This window comes from Gasterosteus aculeatus, chromosome 16 (assembly GCF_964276395.1).
Source record: "Gasterosteus aculeatus chromosome 16, fGasAcu3.hap1.1, whole genome shotgun sequence".
Taxonomy (NCBI): Eukaryota; Metazoa; Chordata; class Actinopteri; order Perciformes; family Gasterosteidae; genus Gasterosteus; species Gasterosteus aculeatus.
Genome location: NC_135704.1, coordinates 2060859 through 2086783, shown reverse-complemented (window position 1 = coordinate 2086783; position 25925 = coordinate 2060859). Strand labels below are relative to the sequence as shown.

General features: G+C 49.7%; 2 protein-coding genes and 2 non-coding genes across 28 annotated transcripts in view; all 4 read left to right on the top strand.

The window, feature by feature from the left end:
* Positions 1 to 567: 567 nt before the first annotated feature.
* Positions 568 to 3671, top strand: nifk (nucleolar protein interacting with the FHA domain of MKI67). The gene is made up of 6 exons (XM_040201797.2): positions 568 to 867; positions 1464 to 1592; positions 2052 to 2160; positions 2297 to 2508; positions 2647 to 2709; positions 3073 to 3671. The coding sequence occupies exons 1-6, from the start codon at positions 745 to 747 to the stop codon at positions 3265 to 3267; spliced, it is 831 nt and encodes a 276-aa protein (XP_040057731.1). The 5' UTR covers positions 568 to 744; the 3' UTR covers positions 3268 to 3671.
* Positions 1678 to 1807, top strand: LOC120834539 (small nucleolar RNA ACA64). Its single transcript, XR_005714456.2, has one exon. It is a non-coding gene; the product is annotated as a small nucleolar RNA ACA64 (small nucleolar RNA).
* On the top strand, positions 2749 to 2879 carry LOC120834540 (small nucleolar RNA ACA64). Its single transcript, XR_005714457.1, has one exon. It is a non-coding gene; the product is annotated as a small nucleolar RNA ACA64 (small nucleolar RNA).
* Positions 3672 to 4015: 344 nt separating the features above from the next.
* The window catches only part of clasp1a (cytoplasmic linker associated protein 1a), a 47657-nt gene continuing 25747 nt past the window's right edge, over positions 4016 to 25925 (top strand). For 22 of the 25 annotated variants that reach the window (XM_078090656.1, XM_078090653.1, XM_078090648.1 and 19 more), the window contains exons 1-8: positions 4016 to 4204; positions 5769 to 6424; positions 20633 to 20711; positions 21165 to 21268; positions 21892 to 21983; positions 22070 to 22145; positions 23212 to 23309; positions 23822 to 23892. In XM_078090656.1, the coding sequence (XP_077946782.1) occupies positions 6230 to 6424; positions 20633 to 20711; positions 21165 to 21268; positions 21892 to 21983; positions 22070 to 22145; positions 23212 to 23309; positions 23822 to 23892 (715 nt within the window). In that variant the 5' untranslated portion in view covers positions 4016 to 4204; positions 5769 to 6229. The remainder of the gene's footprint in view (positions 4205 to 5768; positions 6425 to 20632; positions 20712 to 21164; positions 21269 to 21891; positions 21984 to 22069; positions 22146 to 23211; positions 23310 to 23821; positions 23893 to 25925) is intronic. The other 3 variants (XM_078090649.1, XM_078090639.1, XM_078090637.1) reach the window with 1 other exon arrangement.

Genomic DNA, 25925 nt, shown 5'->3' with positions numbered 1-25925 from the left:
CATCAGAGGTTGATTCATTCAAAGTAATATCTTTGATCTTTTTGTTAAAACACCACAATATTGATTCTTGTGTGACTATAATTATTCCAATAATAATTGTAAACTAGTATCTAGTGATTATATTTAAAAGTTGTGTGCCTTGAATTAATTCTAACTTTATATATAAGTTAAAATAAGCAATATTAAGAGCTGTGGAATATAAGAGAATGGAATAAAAATAAATTCACGAGAATTTATAGAACTAATTATATTGATTACGAAATGGATATCTAAATCTTATGAATATCATAGCGTACATGATTTGTGGTTCGTGCAAAAATATTGTAATAGTGTTAAGAGCTGTTTAATATAAGAGAGTGGAATAAAAATAACAATGAGAATTAATTAAAAGAACTAATAAAATTGAATGTTGTGCAATTGTGCATAAATGTGATAATACAGTATAGGCCACAGACTTCCGTATGCAGAAAACATCATATCATCATACATCATCATATCTAAATAAAAAGGAGGTAATAGTTTATCACATTTTAGTTTATTTAATGCAGAAATGACCAACGCTACTGTGTGCAGTTACTCCTCCGTGCCGACAGGCGGCGCTGTGACTGCAGCAGCGCCGCGGCGCCGCCTCCCGGCACCGTCACCACGAGGGCCGCCGGAAGAAGAGACCAGCGTGCTGCGCAGCGAGTCGAGTGACGCCGTTGTTTTTACGCCACCATTTATGTCTCGGCATCTTTAATCGAGATGACTGAAAGCAAAGCCGACGCGGCTCCTCATCGGGCCAAAGAGCTTCTGGCTCTGAACCCCAAACAAGAGTCCGAGTTCAAGAAGAAGGTGCAGGAGGCGAAGAGGGACCAATCCATCAAGGTAAAGTCGAGCGGAACCAGTGGAGAAATCAGGGGCCTAAAGGAGCCACGCAGCCGCCAACACGAGGGGCTTTTCTTCCTCCGGAACCCGACGTGACCCGCTGATTCGCTTTATTCCGCCCGGAGGACTTCGTCGCCCTTATTAGACGTTTGAGGGCTCTTGAGCTAAACGTTAGCAGTCAGTTTACCGAACACATGGCGGTTACGTAAACGGAACACGTGCTTCTCCTTCGCACCGGCAACGTGGTTATTGAGCCGCTCTGCGATCCAAGAGCAAGATGTTTAAATTGTGACTAACTTCAGAGTTCCTATTCCAGCCGCGTATTCGCCGTGAGTCCGACATCCACAATTCTCTCTCCATTTAATCATCTTTATACACACGGAAGACCACGCATCGTGCGCCAATGGACACTCCCGGGCTTATGAATGGATCTAGTAGGCTGTTTTTGTCAGGGGGAGAATAGCCGAGGCCCGTGAACGCAACGCCGTGACCACGTGACCCCGTCAATCAGATTCAGCGAGACTAGTTTCTTTTCATTCCAAAGTACACGTGTTTGGTCGTGTGTGTGTAACGTGTTGTGTGTCTTCCCCCGCCAGGGGGGGCATTTGGCCCCCGGAGTGGTGTACGTGGCTCACCTTCCACACGGGCTGTTTGAGCCGCAGCTCAAGTCTTACTTTGAGCAGTTTGGGAAAGTCCTGCGGGTGCGGCTGTCCAGGAGCAAGAAGGTAGCAGCATGAGGCGTGGTGACGTGTCCCCACGGGGCGCTTACAGCCTTGACCCCCACACACAACCCCCCACACACGGTTTGGCTCAGACTGAAAATGATCTCAGACGTGACGGTGGTCTGAGGTCAGACTCCTGAGCCTAAAGTATTGTGGTACATTTAGCTCATCACCTGCTCACACGTTGGCAGAGCGATCAAACCCATGTGCCGACAAAATAGTCAAAAGAAATAATAAAATTGGTGGAAAATGATCAATGACAATTAGAGGCATGTAAAAAAAATACTTTCATCCTTTAGATGTAACAGGTTACATTCCAAAGTAGCAGTTGTATGATGCCATGTGTTTATCCTTCAGTATGTGATTTCATCACAATTTGAGCCTGGTAGATGATCTCTAGCTTAATGAAATGCATTCTAAACTATTCGATGCTCATCCTTTTTCCTTCTGCGTCTGTCTCAGACAGGTGGCACCAAAGGATATGCGTTTGTAGAGTTCGACTGTGACGAAGTTGCTAAAATAGTGGCAGAGACCATGAACAATTACCTGATGGGAGAGAGACTCATCAAATGTGAGTATGGCTCCGTTACCGGTATGATGCTAATGGAACGGATGGAGAGGATTTTAGTGAGGAGTTTTTTTTTTTACCCTTCTACTCCCCCGATGAGTGGCGTTACCCACTAATGTGTCCCCCTCTCGCCTGCCAGGTCACATCGTGGCCCCGGAGAACGTGCACGAGAAGCTGTTTGTGGGCTCGGAGAAGACGTTTAAAAAGCCTGCGTTTCCCGCCGTGGCGCGCTACAACAAGAGCCACACGGCGGAGCAGGTGACCAAGATGAAGGACAAACTCCTGAAGAAGGAAGCCAAGCTCCGCAAGAGACTGGCAGCACACGGCATCGACTACGACTTTGCAGGATTTGTAAGTGCTCTGAGACGGAGAGGATGACTCGACAGTGTTTATCTGAGCCATTAAAAAGATGAACCCCTCAAGTGTTGAACATTGAGAAGCCGTTCTATTAGTGTCTATTTAACTTTAGTGTTGTGTTTGCGTTTCCAGGCCGCCCAGCTGCCCAAGAAGACAAAGTCCTCTGATTCCACAGATGCGTCTATGTGTAGTGATGTAAGGCAACACTGTATTGTATCCTATTGACCCTTTGGCCCAGATTGAAAATAAGCCCAGGTGAACCCGTGACCTGGGGTCAGATATCTGTGCCCACAGCACCGTGGTGCATTAAGCTTATTGCGTGTGTCTCCTGGTGGCTGCGTGATAAAACCCATGTACCTACACTGTGTGAACTCTGCATCCTTATTGTTACTACTGTGGTTGCTTCATCAATCATATCGCCCGTACTCGTACGCATGCAAACGCTTCCAGTATTGTAGAAGCGACTGCTTTGTCTTTGTTTCCTGTTTCGTATCACTGCAACTGTTCTTGACTCAAACCAAGCCGCGTGGCTAACGCGCTCCTCTGCATCCGTTTCAGGACGTCACGCCGATCTGCACCCCCTCCGTCCTGGAGAGGAGGAAGTCCACGGTCGTCGATGACGATGGTGATGATGAAATTATCCTCAGGATGCCGTCTGTGGTGAAAGATGAAGAGCACTCCTCCTCAGAGGAGGAGGAGGAAGAGGATGGTGCGGTGGCTGATGGCGAGGAGAGCGAGGAAGCCGCGGAGTGAACGTCCCCGCTGTGTTTCCGGTCTCTCGGGTCGCCGTACAGCGGCACGCGCCAGGCTCGTCTTTGAACTGTTGGAACTCCCAGTGCGTCTTTCAGTGTGGAAGTCCCACTACATCTGAGGAAGACTCCCCGTGAACGTTTCCACCATAACTGTGGGTACTACAGTAGTGAGTACCAGTGAGTGGAGCTCGTGAAACCATCAGCCCGAGCAAGGCCCAGTTCTGACTGGACTTCTTTGACAAATATGTATGTTGTTCATGGAGCAGGCAGCTTCCTCTGCCACGCAGCGCCGTCAATGGCGATGCAAAGCGGCATCTTTCTTTCGTTACGCACACTTGTCTGAAAGCGTGGGTTAAATTTGTATTATATAAACTATGAGTATTCAAAATAAATAATGTGAGCGTACAGTTTTGTTGTTGGTTTGTTTTTTTCCCCACACAGCTTGTTGTCCGTTAATGTCTGCCACCAGTCCCACAATGTGTTTGCATTAATTGTTGCTTTGACCCCTATTGAGTATGAATGGTCGATTCTGTATCTTACTGCTTTACATTAATAAAAAATTAATTGTATTGGCCAGGCCTAAATTACATTAATGGGAGTAGACTCGTATGCGGGTGTCCACATTTAGTCAGACGGACGGGGGGACAATGAGTGTCCACTAGATGTCGCTCGAGGACCACGCTCCTCTGCGAGAAACGCACCTTCTGTTTTTTTTTTCTTCATTGCCATGCGACAGTTTTCCAAGTGCCAACATCATCCCTGGATCGGCGGCGCATGCGCACGACGATCCCATTCTTGTCCCGCAGGCAGCATTCCGGGCGGAGAGGGAGCGAGAGAAAGAGAAAGGCGGACGAGGTTCCAGGCCGAACACGGCGCATTTTAGACCGAGAAACGCGAGCCAAAGGTCCGGAGCAGCCGCGGCGCGTGGGCGGGATATGGTGAGTAGCACCGCGGGCTCCGGCGCTGCGCCTCCCGGTTCGCACCGCCGCCTCTTTGTGCTGGCTGCTGCCCTGGAGCCTCACTGAAGGCAGCGCTCCGCTAGCGGCTAGCTTTAGCCTCCACCCAGAGACCCACCCAGCGGGGCCGCGGGCGGCACTGCGGGGAGGAGGGACGCGGAGCGCCGCGGCGGGTGAGCTACGTCACACGGAGAGCTGCTCGGGGACGCGAGCCGTCAGAGGCCGAAGCTAGCGGGAACGCGCGAGCTAATGTAAAAAAAAACACACTGAGCGAACGTATGCGGCCACGATGAGAGGCGGGGTCAAAGGTCAGGGGAGCTGCGCAAATGTACTTGTGTAATCTATGGAACGATCTAATGTTACTGTGACCAGAGGAAATACTGCATATAACCAAGTCAGATTGAAGAGCACCGTAATTAGACCTCATGCATTATTACTTTCAGACGTAAACACTCACGCTTCTATTGCTTCTTTAGGGTAGAATGTTTGATCTGTTTCCTATATAATTTATTTTATATTAATGTTTGTGTAAGTAGGTATTCATCTATATACACATAGAACAGATGTATTAGCAATATTAAGCAAATGGGCATTTTTAAATAGAAAAATAAAATTGATATGATCCAAGAAGGACACCTAATAGGAGACAAATGACCCCAAACACTCACATGCCTCACTGTGTTTCTGTAGAACAGGTCTGTCACAGTGAATGGATTGGAAAGGCCCGACCAAGGCACATTTCATCAGATGCATCACTGCACCCACAACAAGCAGGACTATCTGGGCCGTCTTGTCTAAATAAACTCAAATTAGCAACCGTTTTTGCAGGAAACTTATTAACTAACCATTATTTAATGCTTCGACAACATGATTGGATTAAAAAGTAGGACGATGTTCTCATAGTGTCCCTCCCGCAGCAGCGGCTCGTATCCCGTTACACAAAAGCTCGTGGTGGTTCGGAGGGAAGAAGTGCGCTCAGCAAATGATCCAGCAGTTGGAACTTTTACCGCAGTGATTGTCGTTTGTTATGTGGACTTGCTGCTGAAGCAAACCCCTCTTGGCCCCTGGTTCCCGGGGCAGCGGTGTGTGTGTGTGTGTGTGTGTGTGGGGGACATTACACCTTCATGTGATGGTTAGATATCTCACTCCTATGTGAAAACAAATCAGTCAAAACTGACTCTTCTGTCAAGAACGCTGGAGCTGTTAGTAAAAGACTTGATAGTATTTTGATCAAACATCAATTTTGCTTTTCAACATGCACATGATTTCAGGTTCAGCTGAGAACTCAAAGGTATTTTTCTATTACTTTCAGAACAGCAGATGATTAACAAAAATAATCACCAGATGAATCCATAGTGAAAATAAAAGTATAATTACTATTCGGATCTCCTCTGCTAAAAGCGGATATATTAACTGTGTTGTTTTTATGAGGCAAACCACTTTCTTTCGACTGAGGTCTGAAGTTGGTTCTGGGAGATAAATGTTGATGCTGCAGCGTGAATCGAGGATGTCGCCGGTGATTGACGGCTGCTGTCTGCTCCTTTAGGGTTCTCCAGGGCAGGTCCCGGGACACGACCTGACGCTCTAAGCTAGCCCTCTCCATCATCTGCTCGCTGCTCGCCAACACCGCCCCTCCTGCCCCTGCTGGAGTGGTTCGGCCCAGACTGGAAGGAAAAAAAAGCCTCCCGAGTGGGAGGGAGTAGTAAACTATCCCCAGCTGCTGTCCAGACACACACATGCTGCATTGCCGCCATTCCCCAAGCCCGGCTCCATCCATCCCCAGGGCTCGGCCACAAGCTCGCTAGGCACAAGTCCTCTCCTCGGGGGTTAAAAATACAAGCCGACTGAGTACACTGTCCTTCTTCCTCTCCCCCCCATTCCGCCCCTTTTCCAGGTCACCCAGACAGACCCTTATTAACTGCTCTCAGCAGTGGGCCGTTGCTAGCAGCCGGCCGCTCGTTCGGACAGGGGGGCCGAGGAAGTGGGCGGTCATCAGAAGCCAGGACGATGGAGCCCAGCATGGAGAGCTGCCTGGCCCAGGTCCTGCAGAAGGACATGGGCCGCCGGCTGCAGGTGGGCCAGGAGATCATTGACTACTTCCTGGACGAGGAGAAGTCCCACGACTTGGAGCAGGATCAGACCGCACTGGACAAGATGGTAGACGGCATCGGCAGCTCCTGGATCAACTCCAGCAACTTCAAGGTAGGGCTGCTGAACGAGGCCGTGTCTGGGGGTGGGCCGGCTTCACACAGCTGCCCCCCCCCCCCCCCCCCCCCCCCCCCCCCCCCCTCCCCGCCCACACAGGACGACGCTTTCAGTGTAACCATTTGCATTCTGTTTGAGGCCAAATCACTGCCCTCCGCCACCTCTGTGCACCTTTCACTCTCACGTGACTCTGCAAATGTGGAATGACTTGAGCCTGAACCCGGAATAAGAGTCTTTATGTCATCAAGTGTTACACAGCGGAAACATGTACATGTAGGACTTGAAAGTAGAGATTGAGAGCATGAATTAAAAATGATTTTAGGCAATAAATAATATAATAAATCATAATGTAGCAGAGGACATTAGCGATAGCAGCAGCCTGAATCTAGAGCAAACGCACAAATATGATCTGCTGCCCTTTAACTGAATACAGCAGATCATACAGCAGTGTTTCCACACACGCTTCTACTTTGTTATGTGTGTTGCCACTGTAGGCTGTGCTGTAAAGCTGAATGCTCTCAGTCAAGCAAAGACACGCCGCATTACTGTTTCTCCTCATCATACAGCTGCCTCGCATTCTTCTTCGGTGGTGATTGTGCGTCACTCTGGGGTTCGATGAAGGCCAAGATTGAATCCGACCCCGAGTTGTGTTTCAGCGCGCAGCTCTCTCCCTCTCGTGTACTGGAAGTGTGATTTCATGCTGGTGGGTGCTGCGTCTTCGTCGCTCAGGTTCACACACGTCTGCCTGGGCCGAGCCGCCCGGTGCCGGTGACACCCTGCTGTGCGCGGACGTTCCTGTGGGCCTCAGATGACCATGACTATGCTGCCCCGCTGCATTCCTGCTCAGGCGTCTGGCACAAATCTGAGGGGCCGGGGAGAATTTTGAAACGGGGGTTTGGGAAACGGGGCAAGAGAGGCAGAACTGGAAATGGAGCGGTGAAGGTCCGGCTACCGGAAGGCCTGAGACGACTGGTGTGGGGCTTCACAACGAGGAGTCAGTCGGGTCCTGTTACTATTACTATGGAATAATAATTCACCTAAACCGTCCCGAGTGAGAGAACGCTCAGTAGTGTAGTAGCAGTGTCTGCTGAGGCTTAGCTGAGCCCGACTGTCATCCTCTCTGATCGGGCCGCCAGACAACAGCTCAGTGCTGCTAGTTAGAGCCGATCACTCGGCAACTAATGCCCCAAATATTTAGAGAGGGAGGGAGGGACGGAGAGAGGGAGGGAGGGAGAGGTGGGCGATGGATTCACCCGCCATAAATGGTGCTCTGGACAGATGCCTCCAAGACTAAGCAACTGTTTGAGGAGAGAGGAGGAGAGAGAGGAGGAGAGGGGAGGAGAGGGGAGGAGAGGGGAGGGGAGAGAGGAGGAGAGAGGGGGGGGAGAGGAGGAGAAGGAGAGGGGCGGAGAGAGAGGAGGAGAGGAGGAGGGGAGGAGGAGAGGGGAGGAGAGGGGAGGGGAGAGAGGAGGAGAGGGGAGGAGAGATAGAAGAAGAGGGGAGGGGAGAGAGGAGGAGAGAGGGGGGGGAGAGAGGAGGAGGAGAGGAGGAGAAGGAGAGGGGCGGAGAGAGAGGAGGAGGGGAGGAGAGGAGAGAGAGGAGGAGGGGAGGAGAGGAGAGGGGGAGAAGAGGAGGGGGCGGAGAGAGGAGGAGGAGAGGAGAGAGAGGAGGAGGGGAGGAGAGAGAGGAGGAGAGGGGCGGAGAGAGAGGAGGAGGGGAGGAGAGAGAGGAGGAGAGGGGCGGAGGAGAGGAGAGAGAGGAGGAGGGGATGAGAGGGGGAGAAGAGGAGAGAGAGGAGGAGGGGAGGAGAGGAGAGAGAGGAGGAGAGGGGCGGAGAGAGAGGAGGAGGGGAGGAGAGAGGGGAGGAGGAGAGGAGAGAGAGGAGGAGGGGAGGAGAGAGGGGAGGAGGAGAGAGGAGTAGAGGGGAGGGGAGGAGGAGAGAGGGGAGGAGGAGAGAGGAGTAGAGGGGAGGGGAGGAGGAGGGGAGGAGGAGAGAGGAGGAGAGGAGGCCACAGTGTTGCTCCCTCAGCCTGTCGGGCTGTGATGTGCTTATAACGAGCAGTTAGAATCAGGTCGTCATGGCTTCATTGTAACTATTGTCTCAGGTTCTATTCCGTCCTCGCTGAGCAGAGGCAGCGTTTCACTGGAGATCCGCCCAGTGTTTGAGAAGGACGACGGTATCGGGGAGCAGTGAGGTGTCTCGCTCAGGGACCCTTTGACATGTAACATGTAGCAGACACACACACACACACACTCTCTCTCTCCGGTCATCCCTCAACACATTTGTTAACAAAGTCGCTTGTGACCTTTGATGACCTCCACGCTTTTTAAATTGGGGTGTCATCCTGAGAGCAGCTCCTCTTCATCTCCTCCCGGCTGCTAGCGTGCTAGCAGACACGGGATTGCTGTTGTGTGCTAAGCTAGACGCCTGTAGCCCTGAGACGGTGGGGCTGTCACAAGTTATGCGATTATGGCCCCAAAATCATTCAAATGGTCACAGGTGACCTCACTGGGCCGGCCCCTGCAGGAGACGGAGGATATCCAGTGTGAAACCCGATTCACAGAACTGTGGTCACACTCGGAACCTTGGTTTAATTCCACAACAAGAAGAGACTTCACAGTTTGTCTTGTGTTTCTGGGTGTTTCAGCCCGCGACCTTTGTCACTTTGGCGCCAGGTGAAGTTTGCCTCTCTTATCACACCAGCTGTCATAATGTAACCTAGTGGACCAGACAATACTGCTGCTCAGCGAAATGAGATTGGTAACAGAACAGACGTTACAGGTAACTTTAAATCAACACTTCTCAAGTGTCTTTGTGGGGATCGTTCAGCCAGGGCCTCATGGGACGGACCCAGGCGGTGGGATTCCACCATCGGATCGCGCTGGAACATTTGCCTCAAGAGAGAGGGAGGGAGGTTCTCTTTGGTTACGGTTAGACTGCTGGATCAAACCCTTAGTCAGTGTGTGCATTTCTGTGCGGTGGTTGTTGTTGCGACTGTTTCTAAATGCAATTCAGTGATTCATGCGAGTGCAACTTCAAATGAAAAGACTCATGTGAGCGAAGACGGACACCTCTTGGTGCAGTTGTCATCTCCCTCTGTGGGACCCCCCTCCCCCCTCCCCCGTCTCAGGGCGTGTCCTCAGCTGCCGAATAGACTCAAAACTAGTCTGTGTGTGTGTGTGTGTGTGTGAGACGCACACAGGACACACTGGCTCTGCCTGTGGACGTGGTTCATTGTAGTTAACGTACCTGCTCATGCTGTCTGGGGGCCCAGTGTCCCCTCACTGCTCTGTAACTGGCGGTGCGTCCAGCACGGCGCCATGCAGAGGAAGCGTCCACCTCACACTCGGGCTTTATCTGTTTGAGCACACGTGTGAGTCTCCTCCTCCTCCTCCCCCCAACTGGCTTCTCTGGCTCTTTTCTGTTCGCGTCACCACGCTGAAAGCCCGTCCCATGCAGTTTGCTGACCCTAATACAGAAAGCACAAATACGCCATAATCACCGTGCCAACAGCGTGCAGCGGTTCAACACGGCAACGGCCGATGGAAATATATAATCCCTGAACTCAGAATAGTGATGGTGCAAAAAAAAAGGACTAGAGAGCATTTAATGGTGTCATCTTCTCTTGTCAGGACACATCCATCACGCCGCCCCCCCCCGTGCTGTGCCTGGGAGGGGGGCTGGTTTACCGACTAAATCAATGAGGGCTGCCAGGACCGGTTTCCATGTGGGCGCGCCCATGACATGATTGCTCAGACAACCCGGTGCCACCGGGAGGATGGCGGTTCGATCGCAGCCACCGAATGCTCGGATGAGCGCGAAGACGAAGGGCACCGCTAGGGATGCACCCAGGTACCTGGTACCTCATAAGTAATCAGAGGATGGCGGTTTGATGCCAGGCCCTGCTAACCCGCGGGTTGATGCGTCCTTGGGCAGGACACTTAACCCTAACATGGCTCCTGCAGCCGTGACTACGGTGTGTGAGTGATCTGGCTGTTGGTTACCGACTGTGTGCGGTAGCTCCTGCCCTCGGGCCATGCATGGGTGGGAGGTGGGAAGTACAGTGCATTTGTCTTCTGCCCTTTATTACAATGAGGACGGACCAGCCGGCCTCATCATCGTCTTCTTGCTGAACAGGACATTGTTCAGCAGGTGAAGTTAAGGAAACATTTGATGTGCTCGGCACACAACCACAACAAGGAATGTGTGTAGCGTTGTAACACTCGATTACCACGTAAAAACCACCCGTTTCCCTGTTCTCTTGTTGTTGTGTCGTGGTGTTTTACCCTGTTAAACAGCGTTAGTTGTGGCTTATTAGTTGTTGTTATAAAGTTATAACCACGACTCAATCTCAATACATGCGTGTACACGTAAGACAAGCGGTGAGTCGTGGGCAATATGTTTATCTGCCTGCTGTAGAACAACAACCGTGGTTGCGGCTACGGGCCGATATGGCAGTATCTGGAAATGTCACGCCGAAAGGAGATTTCAAAGCGGGCATACGGGTTACGACGGTACCCGGCCTTCTCTCTCGTCCGCTAGTCTCCTTTCATGCATCAAATCTCTGGGAGGCAGAAAGAAAGAATTGTCCTTTTGGCGCGTCGCCGAGGTAAAGTACAGCAAACGTTCTTTGCTAATGATAATCGGCGCCCCGTCTCGCTCACCCAGCTGTCAGAACAGCCAGTCGCAGGTTTTCATTTCACATCAACGCGTTCGGCGCTTCGTCCTCACATGCAGCGAAACGAAAGCATAATGAATATATATATAATATATATTAAAAAGACTCGAGGACCAAATGGACGTATTAATAAGTATGGCCGTCAAAGTTAACGTGTTAATCTATGTGATTAATGCGATAAAAGCCCATTTATTTACTATTTCGTTCCACCTGGTGGGATTCTGCCTCCAAGATGATCACATGTGTGTAGTTTGTGTTTAAAATAAGATGTAAACAACATTGTATGAAATACACGCTCACCTGCTCCATCAGCATGTTGTGTAGGTGAGAGTGTGTGTAACCTTTGGCGTGTCTACACACACATGTCCTACTAAACGAGAAGGAACGCACATCCCTGCTGCACAGTTGATCTCTAGCAGGTCCCCTGTCGGTCTTTGGAGGAGACATATTTGTCATAGTGAAACCTCACGGTCCATTTCCTCAGCGAAGGGGACTTTGGAGCCGCGTTAAATGTTAATCCCAAAACATGTTGACTTTTGGAGGGCAGACATGAGAAGCTGGGACACACACACACACACACTCGCACACACCTTCATGGGGATGCAGAGTGTGTCTCTCCTCTGCTGTGACTTTTGGTTGAAGCCATATTTAGGTGTTTTGTCCAGACGTCTGCATGCAGGTGGTTGTGTAGTGGCCTTCAGTGTTCTGTGGTGTTATGCAAACAGCGAGCCGGAGGGAAACCCTGTTCCTGTGAGCACCAGCTCGCTCTCTGCTGTGTTCTGATTGGATGGCTACCAGCACGTGATTCAAAGCTTGGAGGCCCCCCAGTTCTGTTTGTACAGACGTCTTCTTCAACACAGCATGTTGTTTGTTTGGTACATTTTGGTTTGTTAAGTCTCAAATAGACCATGGGGACGCGTTAGGGCGGGCCTTCAGTGATTGACAGGTCTCTGCAGCTACCAGAGCCATACACATACGTCTGTATTCCAAATATGATGACTTCCGTTTATTATCTGCAAAACAACATGGTGACAGCTGTGATCCAAGAGGCAACCTGAGGCTAGAATATGGTAGTGGGCGGAGTCAGGAGGACTACGCCCACTTCTTAGAAACATGGTGAAACCTGAAGCTAAAATATGGTAGTGGGCGGAGTCAGGAGGACTACGCCCACTACTTCTTAGAAACATGGTGAAACCTGAGGCTAGAATATGGTAGTGGGCGGGGTCAGGAAGACTACGCCCACTTCTTAGAAACATGGTGAAACCTGAGGCTAGAATATGGTAGTGGGCGGAGTCAGGAGGACTACGCCCACTTCTTAGAAACATGGTGAAACCTGAGGCTAGAAGTCAAATCATAAACACGATTATTTTGATCAATATTGAGATCACCATTAGTTAACCCTTTTTTACTGCACTTTCACGTTTAAATGAACAAGAACAGGGCCTCCACTTCCATTGTTGTGCTACATTGTCAAAATACAAACACTTTTTTTACCCCAAATAAAGGACTAACAGGACATATTATGTGTACATATTATTTTATATAGTATTTATTGGACACATGTCTCTGGGAGGTGGGTGATACGCTGGTTCTCTGAGTGGACGTCTTTGGTCATTCTGTCACACTGTGGTCTGCAGTGCTTCTTCAGGTGTTTGTATTGGACAGTACTGTATGTACAGACTCTAACGCACTGTGCACACTGTGTATGTGCTTTGTTTAACATCACTTGAATTAAATCCAAATGAACAGTTTGCCTGACTACTACTAATCCCCCCCCCCCCCCGGTCTGATGAACCGTTTACCGTAATACTAGCGTACTAAGGAGTAGTAGTAGTTTATAGAATGTAGAAATAGACAGCAACGTGTCCCATCTGATTCTGGGACGACTCTTTGCCAGTTGACCTGGACACGTTTCCCTTTGATGATCTCATCTGTGTCATGTTCCATGTTGGAACTCTAACCGACGCGTCACGTTATCTGTGTTTGACCATTTGTTCTGCCGAGTCAGCACAACCAAAGGAAGAAGCAACGTCATGGATTGTGCTGCTAATGTGCTCCGTCGTGCTTCCAAAGTTAGCGTGAGAGCAGTGTGGGTATTACTACACACACACACACACACACACATGACTGAAGCTTGCACAGCAGCTGGTACTCGACAAAGACAGGATTGCTGTAAAACACACGTAGTGGACTTGTCCTGGTGCTACTGTGTGAATCATTACTGTTACAGTGCGTTTGAAGACAGGAAACCAGACTTGTGAACTAAACAAAGCTCCTCTAATTATTTCACCTCTATCACACTTCCACAGTGTACGTCCCCTTATTTCGCCTGTGCAACAGTGTGATGTGAGACACCGATTGGCTGATGCTCCTGATGCCTCCAGCTGTCTCCTCCCTGGGGGGCGATAACAATGAGCTTCATGCTGCTGCTTGAAAGCTTGAATCTTTCACCTTTTCCAGCGGCAGTAATCGTTTCCTTGTGATTGTGTCTCTTTGTATCCTACACAAAGTGTGACTCTGAAACATCTGAATACATCAGATGACATGAATGAAATGGAGCCGCTTTATCGACAGCGGTGCACTTATTAACCCAGTGCTTCTCAAACATTTTCTATCATGACCCACAACAAAATGATACTTTTTCTCCATCTCCATTTTTTCAAATAGTGGAAGAAAAATTGCAATCACTTTAAAGTAAACCAGATTGCTCCATCAGACAAAAATAAATAAAAATGTACTATCAACTATCTTGTTAGAACAATGCAAATCTGTGCAGAAAAATTAAATCGTTATTGTGGCTGTAATACACCTGTTTTGCACTAGAATTGGTGCAGATATGTATGGAACACAAATACATATATCAGTATGTACAAATCTTGATCCTTCTCTCAATGTTGAGCTTAGATCTGTCTTTTATTTCGAGAGAGGCAACAGCAGACGGTACTTTGTACTTGTGTAAGATGGGAAGTTCTCAATCATTTTCTCAAAATAAAATGACTGAATTTCTCCATGTGCCCCACCTGTAACACCAGTGCGACCCACTAGAGGGTCACGCCCCACAGTTTGAGAAACACTGAGTTAACCTGAGGTGACTTCTCACCTTATTTGTGTGACAGAAGAAGAAGTCTGATGTGCAGTTGTCTTTTTCGTTCATTTCTTGCAAGGTGGAAGAAGTCTGCACTTCTGCAGCTGCACGCGGCAAACTTCTTCCCAACAGTTGAGGCTTCTGAGTGGCGGAGGAAGCTGTCAATCATGTCCACCTGGGTTTAGTCGCATCCTGTGGGATCAGACGATTCGGGCCTACAGGAACCCGAGACAGACAAAAATGATCATTTTGACTGATTTCTCTGTCTTATAGGATTTATAAGGGCTGCTGGTGATCTTGATTCCTTTGTGTAATATTGATATATTTAGCAGTAACATATGAACTGATTTTCAGACATCGTAGCACTCACAGGGCTCCTTTATCCTGACAGAAAATGAATTGTCCAAATAGACAAAGTGGTTACAGAGTTATTCCTCTTTTTATCGTTGGTATGCCGTGGATTCGGTGCAGAAGCCAAAACTCAGCCTCAGGCTGATGAAGCTGCAGCATTCTGTGTGTTCTCATCGTCGCCGAGTCACCATGCAAGTGTCACCTTGTTATGTATCATCATCGTACTCCTGGCAAGAGCTCCTCCCTCATGAAGGGCCGTCCCCGGCCCCCCAAATCACATCCCCAGGGTCTGGCGATGTCCCACTACTTGGCTCACTATAAAAGCATGACTGGCCCCGAGAAAACCGCTGATGAGAAATCCAATAATTTGTATCTGATTCGGATAAAGATAATTATGATTTGGGTTATTTAATTGTCTGAGGGTTCAAACCTCTCTTGCACACTTGCTCCTCTCAAAATGGAAACGGAATGCGTCTGTGTGACTGTCGAGTGTTATCAGACCAGCAGCCGTCCCCGGCGTGAGACACATCCCGACTCAGCTGTCCCTCCGCCTACGGGAGCTGTGCTGTCACCTTTCATAGAGGGACGTTCCTCCATCCTGTCAGGCCGATGCTGTGGCAGCGTTTCTATGGCAGCGGGTACGTGACATTTAGACCCAATGACATTGGAGATTGGCATCCATCCAAAACAGTGGTTGGTAGCAGCATCCGTAAGATGACCAGTTAAACTGGGTTAGATGGGTTTTTCCACCTGCTGATAGCTGAGACTGGACCGGTGGCCATGTGTCTTTTGTTGCCCTTGGGTCGGACACATGTCTTCCTCGGGGACTCAGGGAGGACAACTACGGAGGTCAGTGCTGCCTGAATATAGATACAAACGTGTCTTTGTAAAGCAACTAAAACACAACCGTGCCTATTTACAGGTGGTAACGCGTTAAATAGAAGTCCCAGCATGCAGGGGGACGTAATTCTCTTACTCACACAGGGCCACACTCCAAACAAGAGACACTTCCACACAGCGTGAGACGCTTGCAGGGCTCGTATTGTAAGCGGTGAGATGCAGTGAGTCGCCAGTTGTGCTGCTCGGCTGGCGTGAGCGACGTCCCCGCGGCTTCAGGGTCGGTAGAGGCTGTGTTGTGCACAGGGGCCCGACACATCAGCTCAAAACCACTGTTTAGTGACCACAGGGACATTTGAAGAAGACATCAATATGTCTGCAGTGTCCACACATTCAGACTTTCCCAGAGTCCATGAGACAGACGGCTCCTCTTTGCCACACGGCATGTTGTCTGTTTCTAGGATGGTTGGTGTTAGTGGATGACCAGTAAAGAGGCTGCAGTCCAATCCGAGGATGGTTGGTTCATTCCCAGGCGCTGCTGACCGGCGTGCTGAGGTGTCCCTGCTGCTGTAGCTGTGGGACGAGGATGTTACTTATTGATGGACAGGTGTCCCTGTGTTTGGTAGCTCCTGTCATCGCAGTATGAATGATGAGTAGACAAGGACAGTCCACTTACCATTTATTATACATCCCTGACACTGCTGACCTCATGCTCACCACACACACACACCACACACACACACACACACACACACACACACACACACAGAGGAGAGAGATATTAGTATCAGAAGCTCCACGTCTGGAGGAGGAGGCTCGTTTTGCAGGAAGTCGAGCGTGAAGTGCTGCCTCTGGAGGAAGGGAACCAGATAAAGACTGTGTGTGTCTCTGCGTGTCTCCGCGTGTCTCTGCGTGTCTCTGCGTGTCTCTGTGTGTCTCCGCGTGTCTCCGCGTGTCTCTGTGTGTCTCTGCGTGTCTCTGCCTGTCTCTGCGTGTCTCTGCGTGTCTCTGTGTGTCTCTGCGTGTCTCTGCGTGTCTCCGCGTGTCTCTGCGTGTCTCTGCCTGTCTCTGCCTGTCTCTGTGTGTCTCCGTGTGTCTCTGTGTGTCTCCGCGTGTCTCCGCGTGTCTCTGTGTGTCTCTGCGTGTCTCTGCGTCTCTGCGTGTCTCTGCCTGTCTCTGCGTGTCTCTGTGTGTCTCTGCGTGTCTCTGTGTGTCTCTGCGTGTCTCTGCGTGTCTCTGTGTGTCTCTGCGTGTCTCTGCCTGTCTCTGCGTGTCTCTGTGTGTCTCTGCGTGTCTCTGCGTGTCTCTGTGTGTCTCTGTGTGTCTCTGCGTGTCTCTGTGTGTCTCTGCCTGTCTCTGCGTGTCTCTGCGTGTCTCTGCGTGTCTCTGTGTGTCTCTGCCTGTCTCTGCGTGTCTCTGTGTGTCTCTGCGTGTCTCTGCGTGTCTCTGTGTGTCTCTGTGTGTCTCTGCGTGTCTCTGTGTGTCTCTGTGTGTCTCTGCGTGTCTCTGTGTGTCTCTGCCTGTCTCTGCGTGTCTCTGTGTGTCTCTGCGTGTCTCTGCGTGTCTCTGTGTGTCTCTGCCTGTCTCTGCGTGTCTCTGTGTGTCTCTGCGTGTCTCTGCGTGTCTCTGTGTGTCTCTGTGTGTCTCTGCGTGTCTCTGTGTGTCTCTGCGTGTCTCTGCGTGTCTCTGTGTGTCTCTGTGTGTCTCTGCGTGTCTCTGTGTGTCTCTGTGTGTCTCTGCGTGTCTCTGCGTGTCTCTGCGTGTCTCTGCGTGTCTCTGTGTGTCTCTGTGTGTCTCTGCGTGTCTCTGTGTGTCTCTGCCTGTCTCTGCGTGTCTCTGTGTGTCTCTGCGTGTCTCTGCGTGTCTCTGTGTGTCTCTGCCTGTCTCTGCGTGTCTCTGTGTGTCTCTGCGTGTCTCTGCGTGTCTCTGTGTGTCTCTGCGTGTCTCTGTGTGTCTCTGTGTGTCTCTGCGTGTCTCTGTGTGTCTCTGCCTGTCTCTGCGTGTCTCTGTGTGTCTCTGCGTGTCTCTGTGTGTCTCTGCCTGTCTCTGCGTGTCTCTGTGTGTCTCTGCGTGTCTCTGCGTGTCTCTGTGTGTCTCTGTGTGTCTCTGCGTGTCTCTGTGTGTCTCTGCGTGTCTCTGCCCTCGGGTGTGTTTCCTAATGAGTGTTTACTGAACATTGCGTCGTCTGCTTGCCACGCTGCCCGAGGCCGTGAGCTCTGCCGAGTCACTGTGTGGTCACCAAACGCTGGCATGGTATCCTGGCATGGCACACCCCCCCCCCCCCCCCCCCCCGTTGGCTGGTACAGCAGAAGTTAGTTTAAGCCAGTGTTTCCCTCTACCACTATAGCAGCCTGCCCCTGAGAAAGTCAATGCAATTAAAAAAATAGATTATATATATCCATATCTTTTTTTTTATATGTAACACTGCAACCGTAAAATAAATAAATGCTGATTATCTGCAAATAGAATGTTGTTGAGGTTTACTGCTTTCACCTCATGAGTCATCGTACAGACGCAGCCACTGCTACCAACACACATGCAGAGCAGGGGGTCTGCAGGCTTATGGGGAGGAGCAGAAGTACTTCATGTACTACATGTCAACATCTGTGGGCTACGATGCTAAAGGATTCAGTCCTCTCATACTGAAAAAGCCACAGACTAGTGATTCAGGGGCTGGTGAGGAACGGCTCCAGTCCAGGTGGACGTAATGGATCCTCTGCAGACGGCCGTATGGAGGCGCCTCGGACACTTAGTAGCATGTAGCAGCCGTAGGAGACGGGAGGGTAAAAGCAATGAGCGCCAACCTTCTGTTCTCTTCTTGTGTCGTGAGCTCATTCCAGAAGAAGATAAGTTGTCTTTCACAGTTTGAATGTCTCTCTGTCTGGTACTACTAAGGATTGAGATAATAGTGTGTGTGTGTGTGTGTGTGTGTGCGCGTGTGCGGTGATGAGGGGGAGTGTCCCTGGTTCAGTGTAAAGGTCGGTAGAGGAGGATGCTACGGCCGGCTGGTAGTCAGGAGGAGAACCTGTGTAGGAGCGTTTTTCGTCACTTCAATATTCCTTTGATCGAGTGGTCAGCAACAGACACGTAAATAATACTCATTATAAACAGAAAATTTGTTTCGTCTCGTAATCCGTAATGCGGTTGAAAAAAGTTTCAAAACTAAAACGCACCTGTCTGTACTCAGGTCACGTGTAAATAGTTAACGCCCCCCTGACATCATCATTGCATCATTTCAAGCATTTCAACCATACATCAACATTATGCTCAAATACTCAGTAGAATGGCTTCTACAATGTGTGTGTGTGTGTGGCTGTGTGCATTTTAGTTTTCAGCAGAGGTTGTTCCTTGAGATTTAGATATTTTTTTTCTTTTCAGCTTTCAATGTATGATGTCATATCTCATGACATCATGTTATGACATCCTTACGCTAAAAAAAAAGTCCTAACAACTTTAGTGTTGCAGCTGAAAAAGATAATTGTTGTGTTTCCAAGTGAATTAATAAACAAGTGACCATGATGATGAAAATGTTGTATTTCGAACTACAGAGTGAAGTAGAATAAGAACGGTTGGATCTCCTTTTCTGTACAGTTGTATCTTTGGACTAAACGAGGTTCTGGTTTGGATCCAGTGGTCATCCAGACCCGCTGAGTGTGAACTATGAATGTGACATGAATAGTTCAGAATTGTGCCGTGTTGGTAAATCTGCCTACTGCTGCAGTCTACTGTGGACGCAGCCTACAGAGACTTTAGGATCATGTGTGTTTTTTAAGCCACCTTGTGCCCCCCAACACCACGATGGCATTCAGTGTTGCACTGACTCGTAGAAGCCAGCCCCTTTACTGGGTAAAAGGTCGGACCCCATCTGAGTTGCTGTTGCCTTTCTATCATGTGGACCCCGTCTGCCCGATGTCCTCTGACCTCCCACGTCAACACTGGACATTTGAGTACATCAGCGGTTTGTGACTCCCTGAGACTCATTCTGATGCTCGTTGCCTTGACCACGTCTACACGCCTAAATGCACGCGGCCATGTGACTGGCTGGTTAGCGAGCGATGAACAGGTGTACCCAACAAGGTGCCATGGAACCACAAGTCCACCCAGCGTCTCCCTCGGCTGCTTCCTCACGTGTTAAGATGATGGACTAAGCAGCACGGACTAATGAGGATGTTTTCCAAAGGGCCCCGGTTTGTTCCAAGCAGAGGAAACCAGGTCCAAAGCCTCTCATGTCCACAGGAGGCCGGGCTATGAAGAGCTGTGGGCTGGTCGGCTTCTATTTGAGAAAACAAAGGAGCATTTAAGAGATTCCTGAAACCACTTTGCTGTTGTTTCATATTGGGCATGAGGGGGTCTACTGGGGATGAGAGGAGGACCTGGCTCGTCGATGGTCCATTTGGGAAGAGGTGACGTCTGAGATTTGGGTTGAGCGCCTCAATGGGGGGGGTGGGGGGGGTTGTGTTTTGGGGGGTTAGCCATCTGTCTGCTCAAACACGGGGTGCCATTGTTGCCGTGGTTCCTTTGTCACAGGAAAGAGAGCGTGTTTACCTTGTTGGACGGACCTCCTGCTGGATCTGAACCAGGTCCACACGCTGTTCAACCCCCCTCTGTCACTTTGGTCCCCCCTCATCCGCCTAATTACCTTAATTCCCCCCAGTTGGAGAACAAAGGGACCGGTCTGAGGACCGGGCCTGTGGACCTGCTGGGACGCTCAGGTCCTGTGCTACCAGCATGTGACATGAGCACTGTGAAGCTCTATGATACGGGACGACCCCGGAGGTCCTGGACCTCGGACGGGTCCTTGGTCATTTCAATAGTAATGAGAAGTGCATCAGTTTATTGTCCGCTGTATTTCTCCTACACAGACACAGGTGTCACAACTGTCCCTCTGGCCTGGTTGGGGTCCACGGGGGCCGAGGTCACATGACTGATCTGGTCTGGTTGTACAGTGATCAGTCTCGGTGCACATCTGGAACTGGGGCTTATGTGCTACAACAGTCCAGCTGGGTCGTAGTGTCGCGCTGTGAAGCTTGCGGTGTCGTCCAGGCGCAATAGTTGTTTACCCAGAGTCCTTTGCAACTGTTCATTTTCAGTACAGCCGTCCTGGCTCGCAGCAATGATTGTTCCTTTAATTTGTCATTATCAACGATACGTTAGGAACGATAGAAAATGGATGTTTCAGTTTGATGAAAGGTTTCAAACTTTAAAGCTTGCATTGAGATCAACGCCGTCTGTGTATAATTGTGTCTCCACCAGGTGGCTCTGCTCGGCTTGGACCTCCTATCCGCCTTAGTGACGAGGCTCCAGGAGCGGTTCAGGGCCCACGTGGGAACCGGTAAGACTCATTGTGGGACCCACAGAACCGTTGAGAGATGATTGCCATGGCAATAGATATGTGTGTCTGTGTTCTCTGTGCACCTTACAACTGATAACCGTGGATGCACATGACGGAGCGTGCTACTACAGCTGGTGTTACACACCACGGCCTTTCAAATGAATGAATTTAATTAAATAGAGGGACATTCTCGTGAGCCCACTATGCAGGGAATTTCAAACTTCCATCTACAGTTGTTGAAATTTCTTGAAAAGAAGGATGAACTGATTATGATTTGGTGGTCAAAGATCACTGTGGCCTCAAAAAACCCTTTTAGCCTGGATGCACGAAGGAATGTGCTAATTAGACCAATGTCACAGAAATGCCACACAGCTTAGGATCAGGACTTTATCATTTAAACAGCAGGTCTTCTCCTGGGATCCTTCAGTGTTTGTGCTGTGCTTCCTCCCTCAGTCCTGCCCAGCCTCATTGATCGATTGGGAGACGCTAAAGACCAAGTGAGAGACCAAGACCAAACCGTGCTGCTGAAGATCATGGAACAAGCTGCCAGCCCGCAGGTACACACACACACACACACACACACACACACACACACACACACACACACACACACACACACACACATACATAATGTTCTCTTGAATAGTCCCAGATATCCTTGCAGCTTGTTCACTGCACCGAGCTGTTAATGTGACGTTCTGCTACTGTCATCCTTAACATGTAACTAACGTGGTAATAAACAGGGTTCGATAGTATCGGCTAAGGGGCTGAATTACGTTTACGGCACCTTTTGTGTGGAAGGGTTGGTACCTGTCGGTGGAGGTGGATGTTGTCCATGGTAGGGAGTGACCTCAGGTGCCCTTCTGCTGGCACACATAGGGCCTTTCTGTGTGCAGCTTCTCATGGCCCTTATGTTAGCGCAGCCACAGGGAGACAGAAAACAGTATCTCTTTAAAGCAACCGGTGGATATAAAGGCTCAATCAAGGTATTGTGATGAATTCCATATTCCTGATGACAGCGTTCTCTATAGAAGTGAGAAGGGACGGACAGAGGGGCGTAGCGGGCGTGTGGAGTGCCACCTCATCTCAGACCCACGTTAGGAAGCATCTGTCTCTCGTCTGTTTCCTGTCCTTTAATGTCTCCTGTGGTGTGTGTGTGTGTGTGTGTGTGTGTGTGCAGTACGTGTGGGACAGGATGCTGGGGGGCTTCAAGCACAAGAACAACAGGACCAGAGAAGGAGTGTGCCTTTGTCTCATCGCCACGCTGAGCACGTGAGTCAGCTGCACTGGTTATTCTGGTAAAAAGACCATTGTTCCGCAATGATCTTCAGAACATATTTTACATTCTTGTCTTCTAGGTACGGGGCTCAAGGCCTCACCCTCAGTAAGATTGTGCCCCACATATGTAACCTCCTGGGGGACCCCACGAGTCAGGTAGGCCTGTCGCAATATGTGACACAATGACATATCGCACTCTCTCTGGACGGGCGCAATCATTTCTAGTGCTGCGATATTCACTTTACATGTAAATGAACGTCACCAACGCGCACACAGACACCGAGCGACACGACAGGTGAAGAGAAGCAGGGAACCCAAAGTTAACTAAGCTAAAATCTCACCTAAAACAACCACCATCTGCCCGTCTTTAACCTGAACTACTGTCGGTTCCTGCGGGGCACTCGTTCGCCTCTTTGAACGCCGTCCTGCGTTCCCCCCGGGCCGGCCGGTTGTTAGCGGCATCGAGCCGCTCCGTCTCTCCCTGCAGCCGCGGAGCGCGTCGCCCTGCCGGCGGCCGAAGCCCCGCGTTAACCCCCCCCCCGCCTGCCGCGGCGCCTTTCCACTGGACACATTTTCTCGAAACAGACTGAATCGCACCGAGCCCGATGCTTCGCCCGATGCTTCGCCCGATGCTTCGCCCGATGCTTCGCCCGATGCTTCGCCCGATGCTTCGCCCGATGCTTCGCCCGATGCTTCGCCCGCTCCGTGTCCCTTGCACTTATTATTTTTGTTTTCTTTTTACAGTTGAAAATGATTCAACCCCCATTCCCATTGCACATTAGGTTTATTGGCAAAATATACAATTTCTCAGCTATTTGCCATAAACAAATTACACAAGAACTGTTTAAGTAAAACTAAGGTTTTATCCAAATTCAACACAAAATGCTATTTTATAATGAATTTACTGCAGTCTCATTTTGCCAATAAACCTAATGTGCAATGGGAATGGGGGTTAACTGTATATAGGATATATTTCTCACATTCCAATTCTAATGTCTAACTATTCTGACAAATAAAACGTTCTTTGTTTTTTAAAAATAGCGTACTTTAATTACTATTACTATTACTACTATGTTCAGTGGCATAAAATGGTCTGAAAATTGCAATAATATCGCATATCGGAATAAATGTTGGTGCAATAATCGCACAACAGAAATGACACACGTGACCTGTATAACAAGAAGGGTTCCCCTCCTGATTCCCGCGTTGTGGTGCTCATCAGGTACGTGACGGGGCCATGAGCTGCTTGGTGGAGATCTACAGACACGTGGGCGAGAGGGTGAGGCTGGATCTCTGCAAAAAGGGCCTCCCCCAGTCAAGGTACGAAGACCCCCCCTGTTTTTGATGCTTTTTGCCTTTGCGTCCTTCGCTCACTCACTTGTACTTCCTCACATCTACGCTGCACTCAGTGACTGCTGTGCTGTCAGGCAGAGAGGTTCTCCACCTAGTGGTCCTATTAAGAAATGCAGCTTTGTTCACATGCAAATGGATCAGGTCAACAAGACAACAATCCAGCTGTAACTGGGACCTTAAAGGAGCAGCGTTGTGTTGGATGGGTTTGATATAAGCTCGTGACAGTGGAGCTGAACATGGCCTATAGAAGCCCGTCTTGTAACCACGGAGAAGCTCTTTGATCAGGCTGCCAGAACGTCTTTGGTCCAATTTGGAGGAACGGTGTTTGTTTTGTTTACATTGCATGGCAGCAGACTGAGTTAAGCTCTTTCTTGGCCCTCGGTGCCAGTGAACCTCTAACAGAGCCACAGGGATGGAGGGAGACGTCCACACTCTTATGTTTTACTGCGTTCTCTCACACATTTCTTGTTCTGATACAGGTTGAATGTAATCTTCAGTAAATTTGATGAAGTTCAGAGATCCGGGAATATGATGTCATCCTCTGCCTCTGGTGAGTGTTCCTTTTTGTTCTAATCTTTTGGTATGCATCCATCAACACAGCATGAATACAACACATTGTAGACTTAGCACAAGATTGTGAGGGTGTTTATTTTTCATAATGTGAAAGGAAAGAAATATGAGAAATATCTGGCAATGTGATGCAGATGGTGTAATACGCTCAGTGTCTGCTAGCTGGCTGCATCCACCCGTCACACTGCGTTCTGTGTGTGTGGGCCTGTTTTCTGTGCTACTGGTGCGCATTGAGGTGGAGGAAGGGGGGTTGAGGACCAGACAGACAATCTGGGGATCGAGGGGATGAGATTTCTCCACAGGGGGCGGGCATCTACTGGAGCTCCAAAGAGAAGAACAGCCTGTCCAAATGAGAGGGACGCTGAGGCCGCTGAGCCCAGGAGAGTTCAGTCACTCACACTGGAGCTTCATACGTGAGCTTCCACCTCATGCTGGATTCGCTGCTGAATGAATGTCAGCTCAGTGCGTTATAGTATGAAGGTTCACTAACCTGTGCGTGGCTCATCTCCTGCTCTGCTTATCGGTGGGTTTGTTTTAGAGACATCTGGATCGGACTATTGATAGCAGCATTAAAGGGGCACTCGCTCACCACGTTTCTCACTCAATCCTTCATCTCACAGATGTGAAAGGCTATATGACTGATAATGTTGAACTGCATTATGGGACTAAAAAATGAGTTGCTTGGTCTCTGCTGGATGGATTTAAAGTCCCACGACACTCACTCCTTATTTCAGCACCTCCTCACAGAAAAACACAGCTCGAACAACACTAGTTCACTGATGATGCTTCACCCTTATGCCTCATAGGGCTTCCAGTGTGGTGAGATGTTTACAGATTATATTATAAGAGGGATGGAAGCAGAGGGGGTAGAAACAAGGGAGCAAAACAAAGCAGCCATTTCTGTTGCACCACTGCGATGCAGAGGGGGCGAGAGATGATAACCGAGGGACCAGGGAGGGAGGGAGGGAGACGTTCCTGCCTTGCTTCAGAGCTGAGGCGACTCTGCACCATGGCAGCGGGAGAAGGTAAGACTGCTAATCGGAGTCATCAGATCAAACGTGTGTGATGCAGAGGTCAGCCGTCTCCTTGGTTACTGTGCGTTTGCTTTTGTTTGATCGGGAAACAACAGTTTGTCCTCTCTTATGTAATCTGTCCTTCTCTCCTCAGTGGCTTGTGCGTATGTGGTTGTTGTTGTTTTGACGCGCTCCCAGTGCCTCCAGCATCCCACTTCTAGGTTCATGACAGTTATTGTCTATAAAAACACTTGACTTGTTGACCTTTTCTGCAGTTTTCCCAAACGGACCTCCAGGTGCGATGTGTTTTATTCCATTATCACAGTCTTAGAGTCTTATGGCTGCAGCCGTCTGTATTGCTGCATTGGTTTAAGAAGAAGCCTCTTAGGATAATCTGTGCAGCTAAACCCCTTAAAGGTGCACAGATCTCAATCTGTGGATCTTAAGGACCTCAATGCGACGGCTGGCTGATGCAGAGCAGTGATGAGTATTTACTAGCGTACTTATTCCTCCTGGTGTCAGTGGTATGAACAGTGAGCTGCATAAATTATGCCGGTTCACAACCTCAATGGACTGCAGAGCACTACAGACATTCTAGATGGGAGCAGCTCAGGCTGCTGGTCAGGATGTGTGGTGCTGATCTACTGGCCCGATGAATCCCATCGGGATGGACTGGTGTCTGTAGCTGCCGAAGGGCTCAGCACCACCCTGAAGAGTTCTCTTCATCATCAATGCACAGTGCAAACCACCAGGGGGGAGACCACCGGGGAGGGGGGGGAGGGGGGGGGACGCCACGGCCTCTTTCTGCAACACGCTCAAAGAACGCCTTTGTGATCGGCTCAATCCACCGAGGCTGCGTGTGCATTGGGTGTGTGACGTCACATGAGGGACCCGCCACGCCGAAGACAAACCCCGGCTCGTGTCGGCTGCGCCCGCTCTGCATGGATTCAGGAGGACACAAGCACCGCTGTGTGTGTGTGTGTGTGTGTGTGTGTGTGTG